Source organism: Enoplosus armatus, chromosome 6 (assembly GCF_043641665.1).
Source record: "Enoplosus armatus isolate fEnoArm2 chromosome 6, fEnoArm2.hap1, whole genome shotgun sequence".
NCBI lineage: Eukaryota > Metazoa > Chordata > Actinopteri > Centrarchiformes > Enoplosidae > Enoplosus > Enoplosus armatus.
The window spans coordinates 13,511,278-13,535,159 of NC_092185.1; the positions used below are offsets into that span (position 1 = coordinate 13,511,278).

At 41.0% G+C, this 23,882-nt stretch overlaps 1 protein-coding gene across 1 annotated transcript; it reads right to left on the minus strand.

Annotated features, from left to right (window-relative positions):
* Positions 1-633: 633 nt before the first annotated feature.
* On the minus strand, positions 634-15,454 carry LOC139286884 (1-phosphatidylinositol 4,5-bisphosphate phosphodiesterase zeta-1-like). Its single transcript, XM_070907819.1, has 11 exons — positions 15,265-15,454; positions 13,600-13,801; positions 11,668-11,812; positions 11,197-11,349; positions 9,327-9,515; positions 9,019-9,175; positions 8,128-8,244; positions 6,085-6,257; positions 4,212-4,338; positions 968-1,117; positions 634-716 (listed from the first exon to the last, which is right to left on the minus strand). Exons 1-11 carry the CDS (start codon positions 15,452-15,454, stop codon positions 634-636), a joined length of 1,686 nt encoding a protein of 561 aa, XP_070763920.1.
* Positions 15,455-23,882: the final 8,428 nt, after the last annotated feature.

The following is a 23,882-nucleotide window of genomic DNA, read 5'->3' on the forward strand; positions in this document are numbered from 1 at the left end:
CGAGGATAGAAATAGACTGCCCTGCACTGGATTTGGTTCAATAATGTATACCTCTGTGAATGCTATTTATATTATTCCCTGCTGGGTCTCTCACATGGAGCCAGGCTTGGAAGAAAATGCTGGCTGCTACTCTTTCATAGTAGTATTCATAGAGTATTAATGTATCCTGGCATCACTCATCAGTTTCAGACCTAATAGAAGAATTACATCTATTGTGTTGGAATAGATGATTAATCCCAAAACCACACTGTGTCTTGTGGTTGGGTAAGATCCTCTTATGTGTGTTCAACTCTACCACAATGATTGCACTTGCATCAATTATTGATTCCATGATAAGAATCTAATATCCCACTCAAGGGATTTCTCCACTGCTTGAATGGTGCAAGTTATTCTTCGTTAGAGTGTCTTTTCAGCCTTTCTGGTCTTTTCCTCTGCAGCACACCGAGCAGGCAGTAAAGAAAAAGCACGTCTATTTTCTGACAATAAAACTGGTATTTATATCTGAGGAAATGGTGCTTTTGATTTATTTATATATTTTTTTTGTTGTTGTTGTTGTTGCCGCATCAGCCACGCTTCTCTATCTGTTGGCGAGGCGTGTGTGTGTGTGTGTGAGTCTGATATGGAGAGCTGTTTTTAGGAATACCAAACAAAGACGAAGAGGGAGGCTGGATCCAGGCTGCATCCGTCTCGGGACCGGAGAGGCACCCAGCGGTAGCCTGGAGGTGGAGAAGGAAGGGGGCTGTGAAAAGAAATGTATGTATAGTTGCTAAAAACATGAGCATCATATAGATATGCGGAAGCATTTCTATAAAAACCCCAGAGAGCAGACACCAATCTTCAGTAATGCTGACGCTGTAACTGAAGGGAAATACAATGATGGTCCCACAATGTCACCTGATGTAATTTAGCTCTTTATCTGACTCCCAACCCCCCACCTCCTCTCGCTCCTTCTGCCTCTGTGGCTCACCTTTCTTCAGGCTGGTGAAGGGCAGAGTGTACTGGCCCACAAAATCACTGCTGAGAATGCCGGTCTGGTCTCGGACACAGAAGCGGATGAGGCAGAGCTCGGGGACGCTGATGCTGAAGTTCATGTCAGTATCCCAGTGAGGACTCAGAGCTGTAATGGTAATCAGAATGAACCAGTTCATTAGAAGCATCAATACGTTTAGTTAAAGCCGCTAAAATAAATTTTTTATAAAAACAATGGGTCAAATTGCTATGTGTAATGTGGAAGGTGTCACTCGTGATGAAACCACAGAAAATTATCACCAGACTCTGTAGTTCCCATCAGCTCTACGGAGGTACGTCTTTTAACTCATTGTTTTGGTTTTACAACCCACAACTTTACTGTTTTGGTTCACTCTCACAGCTCTCAATTTTTTTTTAATACAAAGCTTAATACTCACTGTACATTGCCTGGTCAGCACCAAACTTCAGACAGATAAAGTTAGCAACTAGACGATGAAGGAGCCAGATCATTTTCTCAGGAGTGGGTAGAGACCAAAAGCAGAGTTAAAAGAGAGCAAATATTGGACTTACATTCTCCTGGTAGCCAGAACACAACTCCAAATGAATGCTAATGTCGCTCCGTGTCATGTGAATGTGTAAAAAGGCAACTGTTCACCATGTCAACAACAATTACATGGTGACAATGTCTGTGATGTGTTTGCAACTCGTTTCTGCTGCCCCCTAGGGGCCAAAAAAATCTGTTATTGCAGGTTTAAAATATTACACAAAGTTACATTATTGTAAAGCTAAAAGTTAAACAAAAGCCTTTCTGCAAGCACTTGTTTTGACAAGTGATATGCAAGATGTTGCTGATGAGGCTCTCACAGCTGAAGCTCTTGTTTAGACACAGACCCTCCCAGCAGAGGACATACAGGAGGAGTAGAGTTACCATCACCAGAGTAAGACTATAATATAATCTCTAGATAATAGAGAGGTTCTGCTGTGAAAAATGGATTCATTCATTTATTCAGCTTATAGTCCACAGCCTTGCTAGCTGCTATGTGAGGCTGTACTAAGTGCTTTGAGCCACATGCTCACGATGACGAAGCCACCATGCTGATGTTTACCAAGTGTAATGTTTACCATGTTCACCATCTTAGTTTAGCATGTTAGCATGCGAACATATGCTAATTAGCACTAAACACAAACTACAACTGTGGCTGATGGGATTGTCATTGTCAACAAAAGTTTTACAATTTAGCCTGTAGGGCACCGAATGTCACAATTGAATCTCACTCAGTCTATCAATTTATTTGCATACATCATGGTTCAATTACAGCAAAATGCAATGCGTCTTAATCACTTTTTGAGATGTTTCAGTCTGGACCAAAGTGGCGAACTGACAGACAACTGACTTTGCCATCTATAGAGTAAATAAATATTTGTCAGACCCACAATAGCGTCCCTATCATGATGACGATACATGACAAGTGTTACTTGCTTGGTGACAAATGAGGAGAGCACATGTAGATAACTAATGAGTCATCTCTGCTGCAATTCTCAATCTATTTCTGATTCAAACATTTTTCTCCTCTGTTGCATCCAAGCTTTAATCTGAAACCACTTTCATTTGCATTCACCGCTGACCTTATCTGTTTCATAGTGTGAAACGATTTTGTGATTTATGCCCATGCATAAGTGCTCTGCGCCCTCCAGGACTCTTGCTATCTCTCCCACCCTCTCTCTCTCTCTCTCTCTCTCTCTCTCTCTCTCTATCCTTCTCCCTCCCTCTTTGTCTCATCTCGGCAGCAGCAATGCAGAGTTGTATCCCATCAATGTTACGTCTTGATAGTAAGTTCATTTTTAAAAACAAAAGCTTCAAATCCAATGTGTATGTCCTGTGGTGAACACCAGCTGAAATATGAGAAGTCTGTCAAAAACATTGACAGCTGTAGGATTAACACTGACCCTTGAAAGTCTGATGGCAGTTATGGGCAGTGAATTTAAGACCCAAATAGGCATTTCAGAGTGTCAAACACTCAATAAACAGACTGGAAATCTGGACCTGCTTCTACATATACTACCTCATTATTATTTATTCTTTAAATGTCAGTGCAATACATATATATTCATACACAATAGTGCAATACATACATATATATTCATACATACATATACATTGCTATTGTATATATTTTTTACTTAATTTTTCACTTAATTTTGGAAATGTGTAAATTTTTTATTTTCTATTTCTTATTTTTTATATTTTTATACATACTTTTATTTCTAAATTTATGCTACTTTCTACTCTTGAATGGGAGCACCGGTACTGTATAATTTCCCCTCGGGGATCAATAAAGTATTTCTGATTCTGATTCTGATTATAAATATTGGTGATATGGTACCGTGATACTGAGCACAAATAAATCTGTGTATGTATGAGGATGCTAAAAGTCACTGGAGCACTTCATCCTGTGTGCAGTGACTGTCAGCTCCATCTTTACAGCCATAGCAATAGTGCATGACAGACCTCTCTTCACACCTCTACATTTTGAAGAAACTCATCAGCACATTTCTCATCAGAAGCCCGACAGCAGCTTACTGGGAAATAGATTTAAAAGGAAAGGAAAAAAACAGGAACCAACAGAAATACTGCTCATAGAAAACTCCCTAGAACACAGTTTAGGTGGTTTCCGTGTTTTCACTGCAGGGTTTACATTGCTTTACAGTGTGCAGGTGCTCGGCATGTTCTCAGATGCCATTTGTATTTCTATCTGCATTTGTTAGTATAAAACCAGAGGCGGGTGGCTATGTCTACCTGTTGGTCAGTCAGTCCACCTTTTGGTCCAGGATGGATGGATTGCCATGAAATTTGGTACAGATGTTCATAGCTTTCGGAAGATGATTCTCACTGACTTTGGTGATCCCCTGACTTTAAGTCCAAAGTAGTAGTAGTACTGCCTCTTAGTCTGGATTTTTGACTCTTACTGTTCCAATATTCATGCATTTAAGTCATTGCTCTACAGCATCACCACAACAGCAACATTTTTAATGGCAGGAACTGTCACAAGGTCCAAATTCTTAATTTCCAGAAAAGTTTAAAAGTTAAAGACTTTGAGCTGAGTTGCGATGCTGATTTAAGTCTGACAAAATACATCTTTCATTGATAAAAGTAAAGCCAAGTCTGTCAAATTAAAGCTGAGCCAGTCAAGCTGTGTCTTAACTTGACAAAGCCACGAACAGTTTTGTCTTGCAGCACTTACAGTTGTTTTTGACAGTATGTGTGTTTTTTCTGCGCGAGTCAGATGCAATCCCATGAATCTCCACTCTGACAAAGGGGTCCAGGGCTTTGCCACTCCTGGGAACAGGTAGGTTGGACCCATTGATTACCTGTAGATAGACACACACAGATGCAGTGGTCACAAAGGGGGTGTAAGAGAATGTAATCGTTATCAGGGATAAACAGTAACTATAAAAGAGAAGAGAAAACAGGAGAGCCAGTAAGAGTAGAGAGAAGAAGAGAAGGGGAGAGGTCTGTAATTACACTTGTCTGGAGAGAGGCAGGCTTATCTGCAGTCCTCTCACACTGAGCCTCCCCTTACCCGGCTCTGATCAAAGACAAACCTGCATGTACTTATCACGACATGCCCCGCTTGGCACTGATGGAGCTTTACGGTGTCCGGCCCAAAATTACAGTCCCTTTCTTCTCCTAAAGTCATGCTGCAAAACGGCCTGCATTATGCTCATTTGCAGATACAATGGTCCATACTTGTGAGTGTATAGATAGCAGTTTGGAGTTATCGTTTCATAAAGATTTGCTATTGAAGAACAGACCATTGTTTATAGTTGACAGTTTTATGCTAAACAGACTCACGAAAGCTCGAGGGGAAATATTGTTTTCCTGAGCAGATGAATAATTTACTGTTTAAAAGATTGAAAACCCGACCCTTCCTAAGTTACAACACTGAATTCTACTCATGACTCTGATTCCCACTGAGTTGAGAGCTGAGTCAAGCTTGCAGGATTTTCCCTGAAGTGATCAAATTATACAGAATGATGATGTGAATAAATAAAGGTGAAGTTTTTTCCCAGGGCATCCAAAAACAGAGCACACCACATTTATATTTCATGCGCTGCGCTGGGAAGATGTACAACGTGTGTGCATACTCCATTAGGAGACTATGTCTGATATGTCTTTGTTTAACTTGTGAGCGTCTATACATCATGACTTATTTTCTTCCTCAGACAACATCATTACCAAGAATTATAGTAGAGGTACTGATAAAGAGCCTGATGTGCATCCTTTAACTGGTGTAACTGGTTACATTGAGAACAGCTAATATATTGACTGGGCTAAGTCAGCTGAGGAAATAGTCCCAGATTCTCGACTGGATCTGGTTGAAAAATATAAACACACAGAGACTGATTTGCAGTCAGTTTAAAGGTCAGTTATTGTAATTTGGGTGAGCTAAGATCAGACTCATTCCAGCAGAGTAACTATGATGTTCCCTCGTCTACCTCTTCTGCAGCGAGTCAGTATGAGTCCCATGTGATCCCAGTCAATTCCACATATTGTCTTTGGCAGAGTCCCACCATTATGTTCTACACAGAAGAGCAAACTGTTGTATCTCTGTAATTGGACTTAAAAGAGTTAGTGTGCGACCGTCGTCCTTATGGCACACTAAAGAGATGTGACTTAACATGACTGTGTTCTCCACCGCTTCATTCCCTCTTTGTCATGTGGCGTAGATACAGTACATTACAAAAGCTGCTATTACTGTCCCCTAAGATGCTTAAAATAACAGAAAAGGGATGATTTATTAATTGGACCCCGGGTCTAATTGCATTAGATCGCCCCTCTCTCTCCTTTCACTTTATTTTCTGAGGGAGATAATCTAATTAAATGGAGACACTCGCAGGGAGTTTTACATCATTGTTGGTTCACAGCATCCGGCATGAAGGCATTTATCTGGAGGTAAAGAGTAAGATGGGCTCTGCTACACAATCCCTAGATTGTGAGGCATAGACACACACATACATGCACGTAAAGCACACACACAGTCCTGCAACATTACACCTTAATCCATAAATCCACCCCGAGTGGATTATACAGCGTTCAGTGCTCCATAGCTGTACCTTGAGCAGCAGGTGTGTGGGTTTGAGCCGATGCTGGCTGCAGCCGGGATCAAAGCTCCTCTGACTGGACATGAGCACCGCCGGCTTCAGGACGTATCCACATCCCCCGTTGTCCTGGAAACGGCCATCATTAAGGTCCATAGGTAAGCCCAGAGACTGGAAATTGAGAGCCACTGCAAAACACCAAGGGACAATGTTGGAACAATGAAAATGAGGAGTCACAGAGCAGAGGCAAAAACAAAATATATAGGAAGAAAATTGAGAATGCCTAAAGCTTGTTAAAATAAAACGAGCAGCATGAGATGATCTCCTGAATACCTTCGGTTTTCTAAGGTTCTTGTTCATTCTGCAGGAGGGAGCTAAATTATACAATGACTTGAAATGTTTCCGCAACAATAGCGTACATTGCATCAGGGACACATTCAAAATCACCAACTGTGCAATAAGTGCATCTGTGGTGGGTTTTCTGCAGCACAGAGCTCTGTGTTGGCATGTGTGCTGCATACACCATATCTTCAGTGTCATCAGTGACTACACATTTCAGAAAGCAGCAGATGTAATCCTGCTGACAGGTTTGAGCTATGTCTCTGCGGGGTTGGACCGGTGAGTCTGCAATAATATACATAAATATGCTTTTAATTTTGTCCTTCACACATTGCAGCGCATCCTTCTGCATTTTTCATATACTCTTCCTGTGTATGTCACAAGGTCCCAGTGAATGTTCTGCTCATCTAAGTGTAATTGATCCACCCAGGCTGCTGCTTTGTACTGCAGTCTCCTGCAACTGTGAAAAGTGCCGATCACCATCTGCACAGCTGCCACCGAAGCACATAGACAGTCTGCTCAGCCATCAGCAGGGCTTCATGTCAGAATCAGTGACTGGCTGACTGAGTGATGAAAAGGATGTGAAAAGACAGAAAGAGTGACAGGAAAACTGGCCGAGACACACAGATTTGGTTTGTGACTTTAATTTTTGTAAAGTTTATGAATGACTTTTTTACTCTCAGGAGGCACAGGTATGTCAAATATACTGTAGTCAAGCCCAATGCTCATGCTTGACTCTAAAGAAGTGATAACTGCACGAAAAAAAATTAATAAAATAAGCTGTGACCCAGACAAAAGGAGGGCGCAAATCGATTTAAAAAGGTGTGATAAGGGCCGGGAGAGGACTTGCTGCGGGGGAAACACAGATGAGGTGGTCAGGCTGGTGACTGGAATGAAATGTTCTTTTCACTGCTAATCAACAGGACACTTGGTCGGGTTGTTCACTTTGAAGTTGGACAATCTTAGTTTCCAGACTGCATTTCTCTCCGTTTGTAAAAAAAAAAAGAGAAAAAAGCTTGTAATGGTTTGTGGTGGTTGTTCTGTGTGCGTGGAGAACTTTTTGATTCCAGTTGAAACTGCTGATGCAAAGGAATCAAAGAAATTCTCTTTTCATGTCTTTTTTTGAATGGATGTTTTCAGGGTTTTAATCTCGACCAAAATAGAAACCATGGTTGGCGAAAAAGTATTAATATCTTCAGGGAATTGTCATTACCCCTTTTTAACTTGACATATTTAGAATTCACGAATATATCCTGTAACTTTTTTATTTTTCATTTAGATATAAATACATTTAATTCACAATCATTTAATAAACGTATTGATGTGTTCATTTATTCGCTTGTAAAATCTTATATCAATTCCTGTATTTATTAGATACATGGTCCAAATAATAGACAGCTTCATGCCTCCATTACTGCAAATTAGATAAGACTGCATGCACTGTACTGTATGTATAAACCATATCAATTTTCATTCATTCTTACCAGTTTGGAAATTTGGTATATAATAAGGTTCAACAAAAGATGTGAAAATCAGCATTGTTTGCTAATTTATATAATTCAGATTCCTGTGCCTAAATAAATAAATCCAGTGTTTGTGTGTGTGTGTGTGTGTGTGTGTGTGTGTGTGCAGGCATATGTTCGAACTTTTGCACACATAACACGTCATGAGGTCTTTCTCTTATTTTAGACAGGCATGTACTCGCTCTCTCCGACTCACCGAGCTGCGAGCCGACGTTCCAAAACTCCTGAGGGTTGTAGTTGGATGAAGACGTCCTCGAGCCTGCTGGGTAAATCCTGCTGAGGAACTTCTGGTTGTGCTGAACGAAATCTGCACCTGAGAGGGAGGACGCACAACACTTGCAGGTCAAATGTCTCCTCTGTCACACACTCTTTAATGAGAAGCTTAATGTCAAATGGAAACCTTTATAGAATACCTGAATACCAGGTTTTGATGTCTGTATAATTATCCTCATTCCACATGAACTAAAAAAAAAACTGGCATGCAGCTTCAGTCTGTGTGTTATTGAATCATAGCTGTATAGTTTCCCTGCAGGGCTTGATGATGACAAGAGACTACAAGGTTTTTACAGCTCCAGCATAGCGGAGACTGTTCATGGTCCCTGCCAACCAAGCCAACCAGCTCATAATGTAGCTGTGTGTCTGGAGAGTGTCAATGCTCCTCAGCTGGAGCAGATTTAATTTCTCTACATCACTCTGTTTCTCCAATATACTGCCACACAGCAGCGCAATGACAACTTAACTGATTATCAGTTGATTTGAACCTCTGTGGGCTCTTTCCACTTCCCCAACAGTATAAGGCACATTTCAGGGGATGTGCTGCTGTTGTGCTTTATTCCCTAAAAAGTACTCCCCTATGTCATCTATGTCATGTTCAATATGCTTGCCATTATGGAGGTTTATGGCTCCAGATGTAATTGCATTTTCCGTCCAAAGAGGACCTACAGGGGCTTGAGCTCAGTATGATTATAAATCATGTGAATCTGCTGGGTTCATCAGAATGATATTTAGTAATATTTGCTATTATTTTATACATTCTTTATTGCTTCCCATTTCTCTTCCCTTAGTTACTCCATAAATAACATTTTACCTGAGGCCTTGGCGAGCTTGCGAGCTTTCTTCTCTGCCACAGATGTGTTCTCATAGTAGTTCTGATTGTCCTTGGAATGACTGAAGCAGATGAACTTGACAGACCTGGTGTATATGACCAGGTCAGATAAAGCCTCTGCCACTACCACCTTCTTCTTCTCCTCATCAGATTTAGGGCAGAGAGGGAGACCAACCAAATAGAGCATTCACCAAATTCATCATCTAACTGGTTACATTTTGCTATATCTGCACAGTATCTCCTCACTCTCCTGTCTCTATTTTTTTTGTTCTTAACTCTTACTGACTTACTTTTATCTTTGACCCTGCCTTTCTGGGATACCAGAACTTTGCTTTGCTTTGATGATCCTCGTCCTCCTCCTCATCATCCTCCTCATCCTCGCCCTCATCTACACTCTCCTCTGCCTCTGACCCTGCTGCGTCCGTCTTAATCTGAGGCTTTAGCTTTTTATTCTTGATGAGGATCTTATACTTGAGGTCCTGGCATCAGCACAAAAACATATATAGTATGAATTCACACAGGAATAAATGCAAAAGTACCTCAACTATACACATATACGTACATTCACCCCCTTCATAAACTATCTCATAGATGCATCAGTCAAACAAACTCTTGCATCCTCAAACTTAGGACACAAACATCAAAACACCTGCTCTGATTTGTCTAAATGATGCTATTCTTCAAAGAGTCGCTCAATAGCCACATCCACACCAGTGCATAAACACAGCCAAGTTGGATATAAAGAAGCAGAAAGCAGCAGGTGTACAGAATCACTTCATCACACATCTGCTGCTACATTACTTTTACTCATCTTTATGCAGATGAGTAAAAGTAAAAAAACATTATAGTCTGGACTTGGAAGCAGCTCTGTGGTAAGCCACACGGTAGGAAGTTATCCTGTCAGCTTCACATACTGTATGCACAGCCAAAATATGCAAAATATTTAGAGATCTGCCAACATTAACAACCTGTAAGAGTCCATATATGAAAATGATAAGCTTCAGTTCTTCCTTTGGCACTATGCTCTTTCATTTCTCATCACTGTTACATGAAATGATACCATCTGGAGAGCTAGAACAGAGGCTTTGCTTATGTTGATGTAACTAAATATATCATATGAGGTTTCCTGAAGATAATTTTGCCCATGTTTATGGTAAAAATAGACTAAAGTAGAGTAATAACTTGTTAGTGAACTATAGCTTAATTCTAATCATACAATAACACTGCATAATGAAAAAATAGAGGGAAGACAATTGGGCTTTCCATCCTTCCTGTGACTTTGACGATTTGGTAAACAGATTTAAAACCTTTGGTCACCTTTGGAGTGGAGTGTAGGATAATGAATAATGATAATAACTTCTGAGTGTTGCATATTGGTTAATAATTAGATGGTAGCTTGAGTGTGAAGCTGCGTGACTGTGTCATGAACACTGATTCAGCGCTCAAGTTGCTGGAGATTTAATAGTCAAGATGAAACCATTAGTGCCGAGGCTCCTATGTAAGCCCCCACTTCCTGAGTCATAAAGATAAAAAACAATATGGGGAAGTAAATCTTATATGCACACTCAGGATAAAACACAACTCATTTTTTTGCAATAAATTCCAAAGCAGTAGAAGTCAGAGGCAGCAAAGAAACTCCGGCGAGACAGTGCACATTCATCCACTCTCAGAGAGAAACCCTTCATCCTTCTCGTCTTGTTCAATAGACTGGAGTGACACTGCCAGCATCTTTCAGGCCGGTCGCTCAGTCATGGGTTGAGGCAGACGCTTTCAGAGGAGAAGTCAGAGCCCAAACAGGGTAATCTAAATGATCAATCAGCTCAAGTGCCTCAACACGCATAAAATGATGGACGCTTCTCAGGATCAACCACATCAGATTTTGTGAATCTCTGAGAGATTAAAGAGGCTTGAAAATGCAGACGTCCATCTACCCCAGCGTCCCAGTGGAGGAGGGAGGCACAGGAAGCCTCAGAAAGAGACTAATGAGGCCCTCTGTGACGACGAAAAAGGTCTCATTTTCTCCTTGTTTGGCTTGGCTATGACGGACGATGAGGATTTATACATACAAACACGCACATCCTTCTGCCTGCACCAGCATTAACATTAAACACAGATTCTGCTTCTGATTTACCACTCAGATAGTCAAGTCAAGAGTCTTACATTTGGGCTTGGGAGGTCCCCAGTGGTTGGGTGATCCAAGGGAGTTCTCAGCAGCTTGTCCCCCAGGATAGAGATGAGGTACTGGGCCATGATCTCTTGCTGCTCCTGGGAGCAATGGTTTTCTAATGACAGGATAACCGGGTAAGCAGATACCTGTCAAGAAATAATCCCATAAAAAAAAAAAACATAAAATCATGATTCAACCCCTATTTCCATCAGTTAGCATCAACCTGGATCTGCTGCTCTCTCTGCGGGCTCTAAATTCTCCAGACACATCACAAAGAACGGCCTGAACCGCCTGAATCAAAGACAACTTGCAAGCAAAGCATTGCTATCAGAGATGCTATTAATTAGAGCAAATGCAGCTAAGTAGGGAATCCTGGAGCCTACAGAGGTAGGAGTGAACACTGAGTTAGATGCCTGGGGCACCTCTCCACAATATGTGGCATGTAACATACTATATGCTGTTACCTCGAAGGCATGTTGCTCCACAGTGGTGACGACGTCCTTAAAGAGTATCTTGGTGGTCAGGGTGTAGCCATGGTAGACTACAGGCTCCATATCGGGCCCATCCCAGCAGTCAATCTCCAGACAGCGACAGCCTTTCCTCAGAGCACTATGCCACACACATGCACACAAACACACACGCAAACATACGGAGACACATGCACACAAACACACACACACACACACACACACACACACTGAGCCGTGGCAAGGCTATGATAAGCACTTATAATGTTCTGTGTCAGAAATTAGAAATGACGAGTTGAGGCACAAACTATTTCCTTCCCATGAACAAGTTCAGATCAGGTTCTCACAAGTCAAGCCATCATAACCATTTCCATACATATGACAAATGACTGTATATCAATAGATGTGAATAATGTGCACATTGCAATCTAATGATTTATTTCAACAGCTTCTTCTACCTGAGAGGATCTGGATCTGCTCCTCATTGAACACCAGAAAACAGGGATGTTACATTTCCATTTCTGTGCTTTTCTTAATCTTAAAAAATATGGTCAGAATGTGTCTTGGTGTTGTAAGATATTGCTTTCTGTTGGTAGTGGGCAAGAATCACTTTCACAGCAGGGGTGGGGTAAATGATAGATTTTTCTTGCAACCCTGATGCAAAGTTGTATCACCCATTTAGTCCAGACATTTTAACTCTGGAAGGGTTCTCCTTTTTGGGAAATGTTTTACATTTAAATGATGGCAACATCCGCCTGCCGTGTTTCTTCAGTTGGAGTCCATGCATGTTGTTCTTTCACCTCAGTTCTCATATGTTTTTATCTCTAATCACAGAAATGTCATGATGATTATCTTGCTCTAAGTTGTGCATTGCAGAGTTGCTTTGTAACCCCACTGCTATTGTGAATGAAAAGTAGTATGATAGAGATTGGATGACTGGAGGATCTACAGCACATGATCTGGTAGGCTCATTTTTATCTAGTTCCTTTTTTTATTATTATATTTCGGCTGTTTGGTTTCTTTTTAATTATATTTTTGTGTTTAATTGTAACAAAATTTATCAGTGACATTTAAATCTTAGTTTACCATAAACACTTTTTGTTTGTGCAATCTTTTCACCTGACTCTCAGAAAGAAAGTAAATACATAGATTTCCCAATTTCACTGTTTTTTCCAAGCGAGCAATGTGCTGTTCATTATTTGCACTAAAACACAGTTAAGTTCCCATGAAAGTATTTTTAAAGCTGAAACATTTTAATCGTATACAACTAAAAGTGTCAGTGATAAATCATAATAAGTCAACTGCATCGCTTCACAACATATAGGCTCTTGTGAATCTTGTATTTCTTCCCCCAACAAATAAATGTGGTCATTTTCTTTTCTTCACTTGCCCACCTGTGAGGTAGTGGGATTTCTAAAAAAGCCACCCTCTACTCCTGTTCTCCTCTCCAGATGATTCTTTCATTATCTAAGTAAACCAGAGCTTCCAGGCCGCTGGTCTGGAGGGTTCCACTCTACCAGCCGACCAGGGCGCTCAGCACTTTCACAGGAACCATAAATACAGCACTTCTGCTGCCATCAGCCCCTTTTGTAATCACCTCCATTACCCCATAAAGGGACCACAGAAATTTCACTGTCTGCCTCAGCACATGAGTAGGTCAATGAAATGAGAGGAAAAAGAGAGTATCCAGATAGCACACATGTAGGTCTGAAGGAGAGCCTTTAGAGAGAAGATAATAGTGTATTGAGGGACATTTAAGATTTGTATCAGAGCCAAATGGTGTTTAAATTGACTATATCATCACTATATCAGATTAATATAATGTACTGGATTTGGTAGATGAGTTGATGTTGGCTAATTTACAAATATGATTTAACCTGTGTCCATTTATAGTAGTTTCTGAAGTGTGTACACACTTTACTAGCCTACCAAACATAGGCATCCAGATGACTCTTTCCTACTAGCTGATCTCCAGTCAGGTAGGTGTTGTGAGATGAGGAGATGAAATAACTGGTGAGAGGCTGGTCCATGTCTTGGTACACAGATGTGTGGGTCTGGTCGATCACGCAGCAGTCTTTGGACTCCATGTACCTGAGGAATCCTTCGAACGTCATGGACCTGCTTCCTCTGGCTGGAAGAGGAGGAAGGAGCGGAGTAACACTCTTTCAGTGACAGTCAAAATCAACATCAGTTCTTCAACCAAGCAGCAAAGAAAAAAAGACGTTTTAAAAGAGGACGACACTAGCCAGCTCAAGCAAAAGTTCTGTTCCTAGTGTTAAAATATTAAAACAAATCAAATGAATATCAGGACTAAGGCATGCTAGCAGCTCTCTGAGGCTGTATTTAGGCAGCACACCGTGATGCTCTGAGCTAAATGCTGATGTCACCAATGACACAATGACAATGCTAACACGCTAACGCTAATATGTTTAGCAGGTATGATGTTTACCATGTTCACCATCTGAGGCTGATAGGGATGTCATTAGTTTTGCAGGTAGCCTCGGCCTATTTGGTCATAAACCTGACCGACCTGATTGTGGTGCTACATGAAAAGTCAGGGGATCACCAGAGTCATTAGAATTCATCCTTTGGGCGCCATGAATTGCTGTACAAAGCTTTGTGGCAACGAGTCCAATAGTTGTTGAGATATTTCAGTCTTGAACGAAGTGAAGGACTGACTAACAGACCGATCTCCAGAGCCATGCCACAAGAGTAGCCAAAAACTAGCTCCAACAAAATGTAGCTGGCTAGGTTACTCAGTTACTATTATTATTTGTTAATGGATTATGATTTCAGCTGTTTCGACGGACACAACTTCAGTGAAATGTTGAGTCAAAATGAAAGTGTCAAAAACACAAAGTGTACACTTGCGTACATACGAACTAGAGGACAGAATTAAATATGAATTAATTAAACAACAATTAAAAACAACTGCATTCCATTTAGGTGAACTAGTTCCAGGGTCCTGGTTTTGTGCATGCTGGCTCACTGTCATGGCTTACTGAGCCATCATTACCAAAATGAGTTTAACCTGCGCCTTTTCTGCCGTCTAATCTCTGTTCTCAGCTGGGCTTGGAGGTCAGAGCCTCGACACCAAATGTTAACTCTGCACCTCCTCTGTATTCAGGTAAGTTATTTACTGAAAGAAATATACAGTATGCACATTATGGTGCAAGTGCTACAAAAGCTAAAAACTGCTGCTTAAAACTCTGTCTTACTCAAAGACTGTAGCCCACTATAAAGAGGTCTTCAGTTGAGCTGCAGCACAGACTAGTTGTTGTTTGCCCTGTTTAGCTGTTTGTGATGCTGAGAATTAGCCAGTAGTACACTGGGCCCTAGACAACATCTGGTCTACTAGTCAACTGACATGCCTGACTCGTCCATTTTCCTTCTGTCATTTCAACATCTTGCCTCTGGGCTTACAGCAAATCACTTTGTCAGCCAGGCACCACTGGGGCTTAGGTCTTAACTTCTGTTATAACTAAATTAGCATCATTACGTGACAAAGCCTTAGTCCTTAAAGAACAGAGAATTTTTACCATAGTAATGAGCAGCAAGCCGCCTGACATGGTACACAGCTCTCTCTTCACTTACCCGTCTCTTCAATCTCATATCTATCAATCAGACTCTCTGCTGTCTCTCCATTTGCTGTGAGCTCCATCTGCTCCTTGTGGAGGAACCTGAGGAGGACGCAGGCAGGCAGAGTCGCCTGGCCTGAGGTGTAGCATTGATATAGATGCTGGATTTCAGCTCTCCTGGAGGAGGGGGTCCTGCTTTTCTTCATCTTGCCCTGCACACAATCATTATAGCCTTGCTGTTGATCCTGGGATCAAGAAACTAAAGTTATTTTTCCATTTCTTTGTGAAACTTCCCACTTGTGTGAAATCATCATGCAATTCCGAGAAGCGTATGTGGCTACTACTAATTTATTTAAGGCTTGTGTTTTTCTGCAAGGCTGAATATCCATCACGATAGTGTTAGAAGGAAGAAAATGTCGAATTTAGGTCCATATAAAGCATAATACTTCAGATTATGCTTTACGTTGTCATCCTTTATATTGTAATCAAACACTCGCAGCACATCACTTGCTCTCTAAAAATATACAGGAAATACTGAAAAGAAATGTCAACTCAGAGATGTATCTCAGCTTTTACCTGAGCTCACTGTTGAAATGCTACTTTCTCAAACTCAGCATGAGAGAGAATAAAAGAGAAGTCAGGGTCTTCACTCTGCACAAAGTTCTCCCATCCTCTCACACTGCTCCCTCCCTCCCTCCCTCTCCCCTCTGTATCTCTTACTTCCATCAAATACTAAGGCAACGTCTGTGTGACTTTCTCATTTTAGTCCCTCTCCTCTCCTTGTCATTCCTCTCAGTCAGTGAGACAAAAGTGTCTGTGACTTTCCCTGGCTTTGTGTGTGTCTCTCTCCCTCCATACCTTTTCATCTCTCTGTTCTGCAGCAAGTGACAGTTCATATGCCTAAACCAGTGCTGCCACTGAGTACCCTGCAGAGGGCCGCCGCATCTATCGCCTCAGTGTGAGCGACACAAAGCAACCAGCTCTGCTATCATCTTCATTAACCTTTTATGCAATTGTAGCAACTGTGTCTAACCAAGAAGAGCCCAGTAAAGTGGTGTATTGTGTGTAAAATAGCCAATGATCAAAAGTCACAGATCTTAAATAAGAAGTGAATAAACCTTTCTCACACTTACCACACTAACATTTGCCAGTATACCTCTGTCACTGAGGAGAGAACTCAACTCTAGTGGGACTGAAATGTTGAATGTTTCCTGGAAACTCAATAAGGTATCATGTAAACAACAGCCTACCTCAGATATTGATGTTTCGGCGCCCCTGTTGTATAGATGTTTAGGAAGTAAACAGGAAATCAGCAGGGTATGAAAATACTCAATATAATCTGGCTTTTTCAACAGGTCTCTGGGGAAGTACACGAAGTTGTTGCCATAGTGACAAAACATTCTGATTCCATTGGCGTGTTGTGTGAAAAAAAAAACCCCACTGAATATCATAAGCGCACTGCATAAGGCTTTCTCTGAAGTATGGCAGAGGAAGATTAAAACTCACCTGTGTCTGTCTCCTCTCACTTTTCAGTCATGAACAGTGGACTTGACGCTAGAATACAGACAGAATAGAGTATGTGAAGAAAGAGGTTTTACCTTCATGTTCCTGCCTGCAGAAAATTCTGTCTGGGGTGAGTGAAGAGCCTTTACCTTTCATATTTTTGACAAAGTTATTATATCTCAGTGTGATTAAAAGCCTAAACCCACAGCATAACACAGTGATCAAATATACACAGAAGTCAACGCACACTAGTTACTTTCACCATATCTGTACAGATATCTAAACAATCAAACAAAGGACTTTACGGATTTCAGTGAAATTTGATGCAAAGATAGGCCTCTGGCTAAGGTAGAACCAATTACTTTTTGGTATGGATAGCACCACCATTTGCCCATTTATAATGATGCACATTTGCAAACTCCAACCTTTTGGCTCATAACTCCTGAACTGCAAAAAGCCAAAAGCTAAATTGTGCCATTTGGAATATTATGCAAAACATGTTTTTTCAACATCCAAACATCCCATCTTTACCAAACTTGGTACATAGAATATTTTGATGACCCAGAATAATTGGGTGGTTAGCCATGCTAGTTGGGTCTAGGGATGGCAATGCTGGGCGGTCGGTTGATCCACCACAGCTATTGGATGGATTGCCATGGAATTTTGTACAGATACTCATGGTTCTCAGATGATGATAACTTTTCAAGTATCAAGCACCGTCATCAGGTCAAATTTTCAATCTACCCTTTTGGTTTATGACCAAATACCTGTAAACTTAATGATATTTCCATCAGCCTCAGCTGTACTTTGCTTTTTGTGCTAGTTAGCTAATGTAAACATTAAACCTGATTAACTTCAGCATGTTAACATAGCCTCACAGAGCTGCTAGCATCGCTGTAGAGTTTTTCTACTCCTACTGTTACAATATTGATCATTTGGCTGTTGCCACAACAGCAGAATTTTGAATGCTTTAATATGATAAATTAAATGCCATAACTCAGTGGTTATGAGTCAGACCCACCTTGCTAAATTGAAACACTGGTATCTCCAATGGCTGCTACAAGTGCTACAGGATGCACAGAGCTGCTGTCTGAATACATCATGTAAATAAATGCTGATCATCAACGGAGCACCAGAGATTGATTTCAATAGTATTCATTTTGTGAAATAAATTCCACATTCTCAAAAATGTAAAAGCTATAGTGAGAGTGTGAACATATCATGGAAACTCATCTATGCAACAGTCAGTGAAGCTTAGAGAACATTTCCACTGATTCTGTGATGGTTGTTTTAGCAAGTTTGACAAGAACTTCCTCTCTGGTTGTCTGTGTAAATCTGAATGTTATTGGTGTGGTGTGAATCACTGGTGCACAACAATAGTCATTGCCTAGTCATAGCCCAGCAGAGTCATTCCTGTCTACACCAGGCTGTAATGGCTAGGCCTTGGGCCTGTCAGAACCATTGGGCATACGAGTTTGATGTGATAATTCCCAGGCAGTGAACATGAAGCCCTGTATATGGCCCCTGTCTCTGCATCACTGCACCTCACTCTCCTCGGTCGGTTAGTTGGACTCATTTGGGAGCAGAGTGTGCTTCTGTAGCTATTGGTTTTTGCTTCTGTGCTCGCGTGCATCTGTACATATTGGAGCGTAGATGGTGAATAAAAGCAATCCGTACGTGTTTGTGTGTGTGTGGGAATGCAACATTACTTTATGTGGAGCTCAGATGCACCAGCACACTGCAGCACATTGTGGGAAAATCAGATCACTTTGCTTCGTATTACATTGCGATGTGCAGAGATCATGGTTTTATCTTAACCCAGGGCTCAAGTTTAATACTGTGGTAAGGCAGAGTCAAAACCGCACCTGTTCAGATGCTTAAGATGAGAAGAGCTGAGACTTGTGCACCTTTTTGCAATGTGACTCCGTACTTGAATAAGGGGGTGGGGGGCAGACCATGTTTCCTTTTGACAATGTATTCCCAGCTGGATTTCCACCGGCTCATTTGGTATTCATTGGCCCGTTGGAGCTTTGAGTCAGACAGCAGAATGTCAGTGGTAATGCCTGATGTCAGGGGATAACTAGAGAGGTGAGTATGTGCATGTATAGTTTATGCACTTGTAGCAAATCATCTAGCAACCCTGTGTCCAACAAAATATTTTCATTTACTAGGAACTAGGCTTAGCCAAACATGTTTTGGAGGAAATGTAATTTGTAGTTTTTCCATGTCTTTTCTACCACAGAAAAATCATAAGGAGGTCCGGGTGATTGGTTAGGCATATAAATCACAGGACTTTGAAACCTGAGACCCCAGACATCCTGTTTCCAATTTGTTGTTTAAACTGCTGAAACACTTGGTTAAGTGAAAGATTGTCGTTTTGGTTAGATATAGAAAAGTCAGCACATACTGTCTCCAAGTCGGTGTTGACTATTTCAATATTTACCAAAGCCTTGATCTTTCCCTAAATGTGCTTTGAGTTGCCTAAACATAAAAATAAAAACCTTAATCATGCATTAGTTGGAGCATTTGGAAAAACACGAAATATGAAATATTTCAATAGTGAATGCTGTGCAAATACTGTATGTTCAGTATTTTTGCATTACGAGTGCACATTATGCAGACACATTTAATATAAATATTTCCTTGTTATGTTGACAAAAAAGTAGCATCATGTTTCCTACCAAGCGTATTTGCTACAGCAAATGTTGCATATAAACTTGAATGTTAGAAGACGGGGTTGCAACCATGCTGTTCATCACCTGAAGCATAGTCAGGTTTAAAATAGTGTAGCAGCCGTAAAGTTGAATGGATTCCCATATAACCCACACAAGCACACATTTGCACATTTGCACCGCAGACACACAATATCATCCACGTGCATGCACATGCACAAACACACACAGAAATTGCATGCTGGCAGAGTTTATTGCCTGCTGGGTGAGGAAGATAATGCTGATGGGCTCATTATTATGAACAATTGCTTTATTTGGACCTCTCCACTACACTCTTCCTTAGGATTCTAGCACAACTTTGTCATCAGGAAATCCCAAACTCGCTTTAGTTTAGGGAAACTGATGAAAACACAACCAGCTAAAAAAAAATATGGGCAAGATATTAGTAAGCTGTGGAATCGGCTGTTTATGGAGGATGAATCAGAATTCATGGCTGCTTTGTATTCTTGCTATTTCATTCCAGAGATATTGCTATAGCCCTGAGCAAATGGCCATCTGTTGGAGAAAATCACCATCCAGCAGCATGCATGTTGTTAAGGCATCAGAGCCATCATTCTCGGACAGTGCTGGTGTGTTGAGAGAGGCAGGCAGTTGGTTATTAGGAGAGATCCCAGCCAAGGGAAATCAGTGAGTCAAAGCAGCAGGCAGAGATCTTCATTTGTTATTCAGCTCAGGATGGAGACAATGATACAGATCTACAATAAATCCATCGTAAGGAATGTGTAACACTGATGATACGTGCATACTGTATGCAAGAGCCTACATGTTGTCACAAGTCCTTCACATCCAGCTCACACTGCCAAAGACAAATGTGTTACTGAGTTTAACATAAATAACGGAAATAAGTTCTGCGGATACAATGGAGAGAGAGTGATTGTAGGGCATTATAACTGCAGCTCTCAAACAATGCTACCAGTCTCTCTTTTATGCCTGAGAAATGTTTAAAAGCTGACATAGCTAACTTTCTGATGAGCTGTCATGCTTTCTCATTATGTTACTTTGCAATTTGTCAAAAGACTCTTAAGCCACTTAAATTGAGCTAAATATAATGAACAGGCCAACACTTTGTATAGCTTATGCAGAGTATAGCTATAATTAGAAAGCACTACTATGAAGAGTCCTAATTTAATTACTGCTGTTACAAATTATAGCATAATTGTCAAACTTTTGCTGACTGCTGTTTTAATTATAGCTGGTTCCAGCCAATGTGCAGTGATCCCCAGCAAATTACATATCCTCTTTCTGTCTCAGTGTGCTTTGCCCATCCATTTTCTGTGCCATTCTGCCCCATAATAGCCATGGGAGATTAATTGGTGTCTTTTAGCCTCGCTGACTGCCGAGAGCGATGTGGGGGAAGTGCGTCCACCTGACAGGGAAAATAGGACCATTTAGCTCTCTATCATGGTTCACATAGCTTCTCCATCCTCCCAACTAATTCATGCACCATATTAACCTAAATAGAGTTGGGCATCAAAATGTGACTTCCACCCTCTACTTGGCAGTTTGGACTCGGTACAGGATGGAAGAACTGATAGTGTAAGTCAATTAAGCATCTGTCTGCATGTGTGTGTGTGTGTGTGTGTGTGTGTGTGTGTGTGTGTGTGGTTCACTGCCCTGTGGATGCAGGCAATTTCTGGCAAAGAAAGACCTGGATACCGTTCATCAGGCAAGGATGGCTCAACCAACCATCATCATATTATAGAAAGATGGAGAGCTTTCTCAACCACTTATGGTGGCAACAAACTGCCAAAGGTCATATACATATCAAATCCCGATGCACTGAAAAGGGAAGCTTGATTCAGCTTGTAAGCCCCATTAGTGAGAGCACAAGGCTCTATAGATGTAGCTTAGTACAGATAAGCATAAAGTTCAGTGCAGACTCTAGGGGCCGTTAATGGGGGTTTTAGGGTCATGGGCCCTATTTTTGAGCAAAGAGCACCATGCATGGCATGGCTTTATGAAGTGATAGTTTTTTGAGTCCTGTCACGCTACAGTTTGGTGAATCTCTGTTCTCCAAAATGAGAGGAGAAGCACTGTATCTGACCATCCAGTGGCACACTGCAGTTTGGTGTTCATTACCCTGATTTGTGGCATCCATAGTCCCTCTGTTTTGACCAAGTCAACACAGCTTAGTGCAAGGCTTGCTTGTGTTTTGTGCTGTTTTTGTTGCTTTAGTTGCAGAGGTGCCCCCAAATACTACATGTATAATATGACGTGAAAAGGTTGCTTAGCTAATACTGCTGATCCAACTTAGAGCCCTGGAAGAGCAAATATTTGTAGCATAATGGCCTCTCTTGCTCTGGGTCCCCAAATCATTCAGGGCATCGTGTCAAAGGCACAAGCCTACGTACAAATTTCATAGTGTAAATATCTTCTATCAAATATATTATCTCAATCATTATTGAGTATTTAATAACTAAATTCGCATGACTCTCACTACCACTTTTATTTTTATAAGGACTATTCCACGGCCCTTTGAATTATTTATCATGATATATGATTAATTGGTTATCATCTCATCTCCGTTCCCAGATGTGCCCTTAGTTTTGTTATGCTTGGCTCACCATCAGTGGAGTTCTCAGAAATAAATGTGTTGACACCAGAGTGAAAAGGTGTCACACGCAGACACTTTGTATTTATGCTTTCTGACATCCTGTCAGAAAGTCCACAATATGGGGAAACAAGACTTGTCTCTCTGTCAGTGAATTGTTAGATATCAGCCGGGCCACATTCATACTGATGAAAGATGTAATCATATTTGAGTACCCATGAGAAAATGGGAACAAAAGGAAGATCATCTGTACATATGACAGAGCACAGGCCAGTGACAAATCAAGGTAAAGCTGACCATGTGTATTGATACTACTGTGTTAGGTGTACATCTTCTTCATATCTGAAATGTAGCTACAATGAGAACAACTGGTGTCAAGGGGCTAATTAGAGGACATCCCTTGTGTGACGGCAACCCCGTCAAGTACTATTTTCTGGGTTAATTGTAATCCATTTTAATACTACTGTTAGATCGAGCACAGTGTTTTGCACAGATTTCTTTCTTAAAGTTACTATCCCACTCTAACTTTAAAATCCACGACTGTATGTTGCCATCAATCAACCAGTAAACAGAGTATTCCTGACCACCTGTGCTGTCTAACCCGCAGATAGAGTAATTGATCACTGAAAAAGAATGAAACTGCAAACATCTGCCTCCATGTTTGCATTGGGGACATTTGAGGAAAGAAATGATTAATTTAATTGTAAAAGTAAAAACATTTCACTACCATGAGGTTGACATTAAAAAGTAAGTGTGTACAGATAAAAAATAAAGGGAGTAAGGTGCTTACATCTGCTTAATAATCTTAACTGGATTTCTCATTATTACAGTTTTGATCCAAACCCTTGGTAAGTTCTTCTCTCAACATTATGTATTTAAAAATGACCACTGTCTCCTGTCACTTTAGGGTGCAGTGAAAGTTCTGTGGTGGCTTAAAGTTTCCCATAGATGTACAATAGATTACTCTGTGAGAGCTGGTGGACACCTCGGACCACTGGGACTGAAATGAGCCCTCCCATTCTGGCTCCACTGTTGCTCACTCAGGAGGCTCTACTAATTAATCAGTTGCTTGGCAACATCTGGCAGGGACATAATTTATGGCAAACAGTCTAAACACCTGTTATACTGAGACAGGAATGGGTGGAAGTTGAGTTATTGTGCAGCCCATCAGGCCCTCTCATGTTGTGCAAATATCTGGCAGCAAAGTGGAGTTTGACTGGAACATTTACATATTTAGGCCTCCCTTGCTCCGGATTTGAGCAGCTGATTGGGTTTCCATTGTAAGTGAACACAATAGCCTCGAGGATGTTTCAACTCAAGTCTTATTTTTACATTTTACCCCAGGATCACTTCATCAGATCACACATTGCATACCAGTTGTGGTTAAATGAAAAGCTTGCTAAACGTGTATGCTATTACTGCTAAGATAAATAGAGGATTTATGGCTTCATAAATGTTTCCCTCACATCCTCATTAATCCCTCACATCATATTCAAACAAAGCTTAACTACAAAGCAGAGATTTCCAGAGGGTACCTCCAATTATTGCCAAGCGGCATCCTGTTTTCCCCCAAATCCTCAAGTAGCTTGCTTGTACCTGCAGGGACATGGCAGTCATCCAGGGAATCATGTTGTCTCACATTTTGCACACTGCTCCCCTGGCATCTGTCTGTTTGCAAAAAAAGAAAGATAGTCTGTGCCCTCTGCATGGCACTCTACCTGACTCATTCCAAACAATAGGCTCTTCACCGGCTGTTTTGACTGTGATCCATGTCACCTCATAGAGATCTCAGAGCGACACATTGCTGAGTCAGTCAGGTGGTCCCTAGCTTTGTTTCCTGTTTCTATA